Here is an 11749-nt window from a genome sequence, read left to right as displayed (position 1 = left end):
TAGGAATATATATATATATATATATATATATATATATATTACTGCACCAGTTTTATTGTTCATACAGCTTTGCGGAGAATGCCCTTACTTTCCACTGCAAATCCTGAGAGTACGCCACAACTTTGCTGTCCATTACGAAATCTGATACCACTCCTAGAACTTATCTCCACATTTAAACGGAGATATTCAGTTTCCCCAAGAGCGAGGAATGTACCCTCAAATAAAGTGTACATTACATCAGTAGAACTTTTGGATCGGTATAAACTTAAAAACGTGATTGGGCATCGGCAAGAGAAATCTTCCTCTCCGATTAGCTGGTGTCACTACGGCAGAAGACAAACAGAACAGCCGCGATGTAGATAGGAAATTCGATCTTAAGAAGCGAGATTCGGCATTTTAGTTACCATTCCTAGAGTACGTCAAAAGCGTTTGGGACGAAACAGTTCAGGGTCGAAATTTGAGTCAACAAAAACGGTAAGATTGTGGTAGCCGAAGATTGAACAATACACCAAATCTGCTCCCACTGTGATGTGCGAAGCGACGAGAAATTGACCAGGTGGGGACTGATGGATGATAAACGTCTTCGTCATGTCGATGCATGAACTAACCTTTGCAGCTAGAGTCGATATTTTCTGGTCAGGCCTTGGGTTTTACTGTGCGCGTATATAAAAAAAACGCACAATCATTTCTAGGACAAAACAGCATTATATCGTCTCGAACTGCTCAACCTAATGAATGATAGTCACTGGATAAAGAAAGTAAAAAGTAAGCACATAGACCTACTCGACACCAGTAATGACCTTCAAATGATTCGAAGTTGTGGCATGGATCTGTGGCATCACCTTAATCCAGTTACGTAATAATAAAAGAAGGATATCCATACCTACCGAGGACTGCTTATAGTGCCAATCAGTTGATAAGGTGAATATTGGGATCCGAGAAGAACTATAGACACGGTGGTTCGGAGGAAGAACAAGCAAAAAATACATTCCAACACAAACTCTATTCTACAGTAACCTCGGCCATTATATCAGGCAACCTAAACGAACAATAGGACAACCAATTATCCCACCATCATCACGTGTCTGAATTGCAGTTACCGACCAATAGGAACTGCGACTGACAACTAATGAATAATCTGTGGGAATGAGAATAGCCAGACGCAAGGCTTCATTAAGAAAACTGACATAAAACCACTGAGAGCCAGAAGCCATTAATAAGGTCCGATAATAGGCGTTCAGAAGCTGTCTACCTTGGGCTTTGTCTTGGTAGTATGTATTGGAACGGACCGTTCTTGTTTTAGGATAGTGATGAATTAAAAAAACAGTAGTGAATGAGCAATCTCGAAGAGTGGTGGTATTGCATATACCTCAAATAACCTATTTAGAACCCACGACGTTATCATGCTGTGAACTGTCCTCAAAAGTAGTCACTGACCCCTTGCATCCCACGGGTTGATAGCAGCAATGTGTGGTCTATATTGTTTATCATACTCAGTTTAGTCTGAGATCATATGTAACTATGGATAGCACTGCTTTGGAAGCCATCGAAATGAGAACACTGCCACCCAGAACGTAGGATTAACTGCCACTCCGAACTCACTACTAGCACTGTCCAAGTAGTTCGAAATCAAAAAGCAAACGCTTGTTAGGCGTTATCACCAGAAGTCAGACTCCTGTGATTGAGTTCAACAAAGGCCCGTACTGCAGACTTTCTTGAAACTTATGGCCCACAAAGCTGTCGGTTCGCCTATGCATGTTATATGCTGAAATTTCGGACACGGTAAAGTAGAACTGCTAGTGGATTCAGAAAAATCATAAAAATGGAGACAATAAGCTTACCGGCCTTATTTTTCGGATGGAATAAGCTGACTAACTGGTTGGTTTCCAAATCAAACAATCCGATGTGCCCAGAGGTAAAGCCAGATAGGAAGTGGTTTCTCTCCGCATGGACGAAACTGATAGAGGTAGGAACTGGGGCCTTGGATCCCATTTCAGTCGGTCTTGAAACCATGAGAGTAGGGGTTAACGGGAAGACGTGCGAAGGGTGGGAAATACCGGTGGAAGGGGATGAAGCTATGTGTGCAGTGGACCATAAACAAGCTGTACCATCCGCAGAGGCAGAAAGAAGTAGGCCATCAGGCTGTAATAAAAAATGGTTTACGAGAGAGAGTTAAAAGATGATAAAAATTGATAAGGGAAAGAGGCGTAAAGTAATGAATTAGTGCATACAATTGAAGAAAACGATGACGGNAGATAATAAAAATTGATAAGGGAAAGAAGCGTAAAGTAATGAATTAGTGCATACAATTGAAGAAAACGATGACGGGTATACAGGCATTCTAGAAATTTCGAAGCGGACGTAACCAACAGAATGAAGCGAGATGTTTAGACTCGCGTGTTGCCTGCGCCCATACCGAACCAATTCATTCAACACGTGCAACATTTCATAACTTTTTCGACAGCTACCCTCTAACCCATATCAGCAACGTCTTCTGCCTAAGTCCTCTGCTAGCAGGACCGTAAATTTTCCGTTTTAACAGGACCTTTTTCCCAACAAATGAAAGCGGCGGCTATTAGCAAGTTAGCTCTCAACGCTCTCCCACTAATCCAATCACACCCACCCACTAGCCCAGACTACGAGATGCCATTTATGTAGGCCTTTCTTCGTATACTCTCCGAATACCCAACTGACCAGACGACTGTGGGGTACGTGGCTTTCTGTTCTACTTGATCTCTCTCAGTAAAACAAAAGCATTGGAATCGAGTTGCGTTCTTAGTAGAGTTCATCAGCGGCGCACATCCTCCGATGAATCAAGATCTTAACTTCGGTCACTTGATACAAGGTGAGTCCAATCACTACTCCAAACCGGTGAATATATTCGTCTTTCAGTGATATGTGGTTTGCCCGATGCCTCAAAAGACACTCACATAACTGTTTACGTTGTACTGAACGACGGTCCACTCGTTAGGGATTGCAGGTCAGGTAGCACCACGGATGATTCAGGCTAGTTTGGCGACTTGCCAGCTTGCATCCACGTCACCCTTCCCTGAGGAATCACTCTCCTGTCCGAACGCGGATAAGGTAGATCAATTAAATCAAAGGATGCTTCGAGCAACCATGCACATTGCTCACTCTGATAATGGACAGCAATAAACCAGTGGCAAACAATAGTGCTTAAGTGTCATGCAACCACAGAAGCGGAAGGCGGAATAAAGAAAGAGGGTTGGAGAATTATGGCGAACACAAACGTGTTGGTGCGAACTAGGGCCTGCTACGCTAAGACACTCGGGACAAAGCTGTAACTTCTCACAGCCATACAGTAAGACTCACAAACGTTAGCTCCTGTAAAGTGCTTTTTCGAAGCCGAAGACTGCGCGAATCGGTTAATATTGCGCTTTCCTCGATAATGGATGCATTCACTCGTACAGTACATAGTCCAGTACAACCTGGGCTATGCAGTCTCCAAGATGTGTGAACCGAGCAACAACCCCAAAGGGACAGGTAATTTTGAAGGCACCACATTCTTGCGGTACCAAAATAAAGGAGCACTTCTAATAATCCAACTGAAGTAGACGGTATAGACAAATGATTGTTAAATATCATCCGCAGAACCCAAGTTCACCCCAAGACAATATTTCGATACCAAAGACTATAGTCTCTCCGAGTGTGGAAACCACGACGACATCAATCACCTAAACGGCGGGACACCATATGGTACTTGCAACGACTTTAGCCGGACTGTTTTGTTTACCCGACAGCCGTAATGGGGATGTGAACACAAACTTGAAGTAACTGACTGATTTCTAGTCGACGGAGTCAATCCGGTCACTCGACGTCTGGGAACCATAAAGCATAAACTGCAATGACGGAGAACAAGTGTCGGGAAACTGGTCAGCACTGCCAGTCACACCAACCGATCAGGACTCAAAATGACATTAAACACAAATAATTGGCAACTTCGGTGTATTCAGAAAATGCAACAGGCAAGTCCCAGGTGATAATCACTTGACCTCCGGCAAAGGAACGCTGGAAATCAATCACTCCAAAGTCCTCTGGTTTGTGGTTCAAACTCCGAAACGCTGGTTGATGCTTTAGAAAAAAAAACTAGAGAACATAGTCACTGGTTTAGCCCTAAAGACTTACAGTTTCTGCAGGTTTCTCATTAGTTTTTCAATCATTTCATCAAAATGATGGAATGCTGATTGTTTGTAGCTCAGTGGCTCAATGGTTACAGCGCGAATTTACTGACCCGTGGTTCGAACCCGACCTCTGCATCTCGACTTCTCTTGTGTAGGCTTGGGTAACCTAGCAGTATCCCAGCCCTAGTGTTTCCTTCGTGTGGATTGGCAGCTAGGTACCGAAAGGATGTTACAGCTGAACGGTTTTTTCATTACTATAGCTTAAAAAACGACCCTCAGTCTAAGCTTTCAGAACCCGGGACACGAAAAGCTTAGTTGCAAGGCAGATGAAATTTTCATTTAGAACTATTAGGAACGAAATTAACGGGAAACGACGAAGGAATTCCGTTCAGAGTGCAATAAAGTACCATCAACATATTGACCATAGATACACAGAGCTCAACCAGATAAGTTATAATGCGAGAACGTCACATGGATATAACGTTGTTAGAAACGCCACTCGTTACAACGGCATTGGAGCACGCTGCACTACCGTCCTTTAGGGTTTCGAAAGGATGGACAGAAGTGATAAACGTGGCTTACGTCTATAGGCGGCAGAATAAATTTGCCTTATTACGTTTGTTGGTCTGTGTACCTGTGTGTACCGCAGGAAACTCTTCACAAGTTTATCAAAAGATTGCAATGCTTGCTAGCAGAATATACGGCTCAAGTGAACATAACGCTGATAAAATCAACCTCCGTTACGAAGTCTTCTTGAGGAAGACTTCGTGGATTAGGCATGAATCGTGAGTGAGTGTAAAAAAATCCGGGGACCGAATCACCAAACTTTTGAGTGAAAGCATGAAGCGCGAAAAATACCAACTGTTGACTATAGAGGAGTATTCTTCGTCAAACTGTTTTCGAAGTTTTTTCCGGATCCTTCCTCACTCATACGACTACTCGAAAACAATCTCCGTAATTTGGTAAGCTAATAGGCCCTAGAGGTGAGTATGGGGTACTAACCGTTTGCAAATAAAACAAAGCATAAGCATGATTTCGAGTGAACTAGTATAATCTACAGTATATGTCGGAAGCATTTCTGAAATGTCTGCAGTTGCCACCATCCCAAATCTGAATTTAATTTCTCCCCGAAAACGTCTTGTTTGGCGCACCAAAAGTGGGATGTCTAGGAGAACTAAATACTATAAGGATTACGTCGATGAAAGCAGGACTTCTATCCAGCACTAGTTCATCTCTTCCTCCGTTGAGAATATGTTACGAAAGTGCCAATAGCGAAAAACAGCATTAACATGTTGGAGAAAATTTTAACAATGATGTGTACCCAGTGACAATAAAGAAGAATGCCGGAATCGGACGCCATCAAGCAACTGCATAGTATTTGAAAAGAACCTGCAGTCACATCAGTGATATAGTACCGCAAAAAATTTCTGTTAGCCGGTGCAGACCAAGAAAATCCGGGTGGTACTTACTGCAGGGTTCTGCGTAGTAATGGCACACTCGAGGACCTGGTATTTTTGACACGATATTCTCATAGGAAACTATCTGGTGGGATCAGGACATGCGAAATCTGGCACACTGTAAAACTGGTACATCTGGGGGATGGCGCTTTCGCCGAAATTGAGTGTGATGTGCACGAAATGAGTACCATATAGTCCAGGAACTCCTACCTTGAATAAGATTAAAACAGCTTACTCTGCAACGTGAGCAACCGACAAACAGGGTGATTAGAGTTTCACCGGTAGTGCAGCACAGACTTCAGTGCGACGACGCTAGCTAGGCCATTGAATCCCATGTTGCTTCCAAGTGAGTGAACTTATCGAGAAACCGCAAAACGCAGGCATATTGCCCATAGATGCTAGGGACATTTAGCAACGAGGAAGATGGCCCATGCCCTGGGAGAGATTATTTTATCTCGGTGATGTGGTTGGCATCTGTTTGTGTCATTGTGATTTCATCGCTGACAACACTACACTGACAACATACACCGGCGCTTAACTGTTGGACAATAATGAAGAAAGAAAAGGTCCAAAGAGTGGTAGAAACTCAGTGGGAAAACGATCTGTATCCTTAAGAAAAACTTCAGGACTAAGGTGCTTATAGCTTTGAACAGTGTTTAATTAAACACATCCGAGCATCACGTCGAAGGCGTGATTAACCGAGCGTCCTTTGCTAACCTCACCCGACATAAGCCCAGAGCACAGCGACAACTGAAACTCAGCTGGGCAGTTCGGCCAGGACATTACTTCAACGCCTTCCGAGAACAACTTCTAGGGACAGAAAACAAAGCCTTTCTGGTTAAGCAATAAACTTACCCGAACGAACATGGACCAGATGGCATCCGTGTGGCCAAGGAGAAGGGGACCGGGAACAGCCGGATCATACGCATCATAAGGGTCAGCTCGCAAGTTGGATAAACGCCACGTACGCAAATGACCAGCAAGGTCACCTGAGAAAAGCACCATCGAGGAGGACCCAACAGGTTCGGTAACATCTGACCCGGTATATGTGGCCAAGGAGAGCACTGGGTTGTCGTGACCCCGGAAAGTGTACACCTGATTAGTGAAATGAAAAGAGTTAGTGGAATGATGCGATTGTGCAGTTTCATTTCTAACTGTCACTGACCAAAGCCATGTGGGAACATCATCATATGTAAACAAAAAAGAAAACTTAGTGTGCACAGGTAAGTTGTTTTTATGAGCAGCAGAAGAAAGAACCCACATTACAATGAAAGCTTTTCCAGACCAATCGTGCACAGTTCACACTGGTATGACGTACAGGGTAAATCAAATCACAGAAATGTCTAGACCCTATTTACCTTGCGAAATCTTGACAGGCAACGTCCATGAGACATGTAAGTTTGGGTGGTGAATCATTCACATTCGTGGCTGTGCAGTTTTTCTGCCTAAGGAACAGTCGCGAACGAATAAGATAATGATGGACTCTACGGTGTCCAGATGACTTCCAAACCTACACTCTGGTGAAGTATGCTGTTCTGGGGCTTCTGTCATCCGTGATATCAGCGGAGCCAGTTCACCCCTCTTTCCACAAGGTATGGAAGTAATAAACAAAACAAGTATCAGGAACTGGTTCCAATTTTTAATAGCGCTGCAGGTGCAAGAGGTTACGTACATGGTTACGTAACATGCCCAAGGAAGCCCGCACGGTTCGTGTGAAGCATACCTGCTTTCTTCAAGCCAAACGAGTGTCACCACTTCGTACATAGATGGTACCTCATACAGAGTGTAGCGTGGTTAATGAGAGGTTGGCTGTCCTGTTTGGCGATCGTTGCGTATTCATGTGCAGGGTGCTGTACAAAGTGTTCTGCAAAGTCTGCAAGCATATGGTGTCAATTATAGCCTGTAGTAAATAGACAGAATCATCACTGGGAACGTCCGGGCTTCGGAAAGTACAGTCCCGAAGGTTACTTGTAAAAACCTTCTGTTCAGTATGGCTGAACGCGCCTTTAGATGCAAAAAGTTCCACGATCGCGGATTCTTTAAACTTTGTGACAAGTATACAAGTACAGCTGCGAAATGTAACACAATAGAGCGAACAGTTTATGACAATAGAGTTATTCGAGTCAATAACATGAGGATTCTGAACAGAAAACTGAAGTGCACCATTGAACTACAGCCTGTGACAGCCGGCACCAGACTTACCAATAAGCACCAGTATCCCGAGGTCAACGCATGGCTTACAGCGGCCAAAGTACAAGTTGATGCCACGGTCCCGCAATGTGGCTGCAGCAATTAACTACTAACTGGACGGTCGAGAGTTTAGATTACCTCAGAGATTCCCAACAAGGAATAATAAATAATGATTGTTCAGCTGTGGTAGCCTTTCGCTGCACACCTAACGTGCGATTCCGAGGAAGCACAAAGGCTGGGATATTGTCAGGTTACCCAAGCATAGACACAAGCAGACGGCAAGTCAAGGCTGGGTTCGAACCGTGAACCTTCCCGTCAATGGTTTCGACCCCCAGCTGATGAGCTAAGTCAAGCTCAACTTACCAACAAGGATGAAACGACCATACAATGTTCTTTTCAGAAGAGGAATCGACTGCAGCGCAAAATTTCAAAACCTCACTGTTGAATGTTCTAGGACTAGATCTACCGCACGAGGCAATTCAAAACACAGTAAATAAGTACAGTCGGTCACAAAGTATGGCAAAGAGAAATCTGTGGTAAAAGCAAACACACTGACAACCTACCGGCTCCACGTCGAAATTCGTCGACTTCTTTGCCTGCACAGTTTTGTTCAAATTCCACAGCTTTAGAGTATGATCCTCGCTTGCAGTCACAAGCATGGGTTCCACCGGGTGAAAGCTGATTGCACGTATTGCATCGAAGTGGCTTCGGAGCGTGTATTTGGCAGTCCATGGAGGGGTTTCAGTCGTTGCAACTGCGCTAGATACAACTGATGAAGCTCCATCGACAGAAGATCCTGATTTCAATAGGTCATCAATACCATCTAAGCTCTCCATAACGGTAGACACAGCTCTCGAGTGCCCGGACTCAGATTCGTTTGCAACAGTTAAGCTTGCAAGATCCCCCAAACCAAGTGAAGCGGATACCGAACTCGATGATTTCTGTGCGGTTTTCGACAAACTGACACTGGTAGGTGGCACAGACGCAGATAGATTTTGGGCGTTCAGCATCTCCGATTGTTTTGAAGAGTTGTGTTCCTCTGATAGAATGGCGTCATATTCGTCGGTAATGTCATCTACATCGTCCGCCACAATCGGAGTATTAGTAGACGGGAAATCGGCTTGAAAGGGTCTTTTCACATCGATATCTTCATTGAGAGAGCCAAGTGGATATTCCGCTGTGATATTGGACTCACCGACATCAAGTTGCTGTTCCAACGGAGATTTCAGTGCAGACATAGAGCGGCCACCCACACGGTGTGCTAGTATGCAGAGTACAAAGTGAAACAGATGTAAAGATACCATAAGGGACAGTTAGAGCGGGTAATGTACTTACTCGCTATGGCTGTACTAGAAGACCTAAGTTGGACTGGAATGTACCAAAAAGTCAACATGCCCAAAACGTCATTAAGGTGCGCAATCGCTATCCAGGTTGCAAAAGACACAGGGGTCGTGATGGTGTGAGACCGTCCAAAAAACGTAGATAAAGAGTAGACTCGAACCAGGCGTCTCGGCTAGACATCTTGGTTTCAGCCTCCGCGCTGAGGCACAAACGAGCACAGTAACCATACCGCCACCCAGAAATCAGCACCATGCCAGACACGGTGAGAGCATCCAAAGGGTCACAAAACACGACAGGTGTTCAAGAGAGCACGACCAACATCAAGTTCCGTGATTGGATAGTGGGCAAACTTGGGGCTAGAGTCAGTCTCGACAAAAAATACCACGGATAAACGTCTGTCACTAGCGGTTTCTTCGAAAATTCAACTTCTTGTTGCATTAAGCCTCTCCTTAGAAGAGTTTATACAAGCCCATGCTTATGGGCTACCGATGCGAAGTTATTTTAAATACTGACCGCTTTGTTGGTTCCCACGGTCAATAGAGTGTTGTGTAGACCCGTCAGCACCTTTAAAAGTGAGTATGACTAAAAATTGTAAACTGTCATCCGATTAACGCTCAGACACGATACACAGGTTAAGATACGTTGAAATTAATAACAACGTTGACGGTAACGAGTAGGAAGTTGACGAAACGACCATAAAGTAATGCCTTTGAAATCATACCGATAGACTTCCCCTACACTCCAGAGGAGAAACCCAGCATATCGACTGCCCCTCGCCAGGCCTAGGCAACCCGGCATCATCCTCGTTCCTGTGCTTCATTCGGGTGGCACAGGAGCTCTGTGTCGCAATCGCGTTACAGCTGAAGTACTTAGTATCTTGTTCCCGAGCAGGTTGACAGACGTCGGTGAGCCAACCGAAAGTAGCCACTTTGGACAAGTGAACCATTTTTGACGGAAAATGACCGTAACTACGATGCCGCTGGTAAAAGTCGAATTCCGAGCACTAAACATCTGTCAGTTATCATAAGAAATAGAGAGTAATAACCTCGAGTAATAAGGCTCTACCGTTACTTCGTGCCATATTCGTTTTAAAAGAAATACCCTTTCTTGGTCGGACACGGCTTGTAAGGTTCACGAGACCTTTTGGACACACTACCAGTGGCTTCCCAAAAAAGCAGATGGTAATAACGGCAAACCCAGTCTCATGAAACTTCAAATATTTTGCACAAAATGAAGAATTCAAAACAGATCCAGTTTAGCCCACCATTAAAATCATTTTCACTTGAGAGTGTATGGTTTTGTGTACGCAAAATTTAGTGTATGGGCAATAAATAAGGATAACGGACATTTAAGGACTAATATATCTGATAAGTCCCAATAGCAAGGGCAAGTGGTAGCAGGCTGTCGATGAGTCAAATCACGGAAAACACTTCGATGCAATCGTTCAGCTGTAGTATCCTCTCGGTGTCTAGCTGTCATGCCACCCAAAGGAAGCACGAGGGCTGAGATACTGCCAGGTTGTTCAAGCCTAGACAGGAGGGGTCGAGATGCAAAGGCTGGGTTCGAACCACGGACGTTCGGGTCAGTAAAATCGCGCTTTAACCACTAAGGTATTCCCCCTCCCTCCCTGCTATACCGAACTCGGTCCAACCAAAATCATGAGATGGTCTTTGTGCGGTACTCGGGTTGAGGTTACCACGGACGGTAGATTCACTTGAGTCCACCACATCCTTGACTTGCAAATGAGCGTCTGTCTGGACAAACTAATAAGATGGCCAATCAAGACTCAAGTCACACTGATACCTCACCAGAAATAGTCTGTGTGATAATATATCACAATCTGAGTTTCCAGTAATTCACAGTGAAAATCACACATTACATAGCATGGAAAAAAGGGTTTGAGCCTTGTGATTGGTGCCTTACTTTCTTTTTTTCATATGATGGCGCTAATTAACAAGGCTGTGGAATTTGAAATTGGTACATGTCACTAAGTGTTCATCGTCAAGCGAAACCCATTTAGATAAGGTAATTCAAGGGGAAACTACGTCTAGTGAACATATGTGGTCCGAAATCCACTGGATTGCGACTAAAAACATGGACGATCCAAAACACTGTAGGAATGGCTGAACTATTCACTTTACCACAAAATGTGCTCAAGTGTGACATGCCCTTACAACAACTAGTAGGTTCGGCGAGTGAAAAAAGAACACTGATAGAACAACGGTAGCACAATAGTATGAAATTCTCTCCCCTACATGACAAAAAACACGTGACAGTAGTTCTAGATCCACAGAACAAGTATACCTTTGGACCGGTCAGCACGATACTGTTCTTTGAAACGAGTAAGCAGTTCCTTCTCGTCTAGTGCATCCCAATCCTTGAGAGCTGTGGGTTCATCACCGAGCCATTTTGTGGAACCAGAATCAGGCAGATCACCACTCTTCTCTGTCAGATAGTCAAGAGAAGGTACGGATTACGCACAAGTATACAGGTTTGCTGGGGATAAAACTGTTAGTGGGAGAAGCATCGTTGATGATCGTCAATATTCAGTCTACTGTCCACAAACGAAGTACCTTTAACTGGGCTGGTCAAAATACAATCTAAAGTGACAAAGGGCCG

General features: G+C 44.2%; 1 protein-coding gene across 1 annotated transcript in view; it reads right to left on the bottom strand.

The window, feature by feature from the left end:
- T265_03814 (hypothetical protein) overlaps nt 1–11749 on the bottom strand; it is a gene marked incomplete at both ends in the record, with an annotated part of 30384 nt that overhangs the window by 6056 nt on the left and 12579 nt on the right. The window contains 4 exons of the mRNA XM_009168385.1: nt 1842–2142; nt 6455–6694; nt 8353–9050; nt 11435–11575. Coding sequence (XP_009166649.1) covers nt 1842–2142; nt 6455–6694; nt 8353–9050; nt 11435–11575 — 1380 coding nt within the window. The remainder of the gene's footprint in view (nt 1–1841; nt 2143–6454; nt 6695–8352; nt 9051–11434; nt 11576–11749) is intronic.

The sequence above is a fragment of the Opisthorchis viverrini genome, assembly GCF_000715545.1.
Source record: "Opisthorchis viverrini unplaced genomic scaffold opera_v5_56, whole genome shotgun sequence".
Taxonomy (NCBI): Eukaryota; Metazoa; Platyhelminthes; class Trematoda; order Opisthorchiida; family Opisthorchiidae; genus Opisthorchis; species Opisthorchis viverrini.
This window is presented reverse-complemented; position numbering and strand designations above follow the sequence as displayed.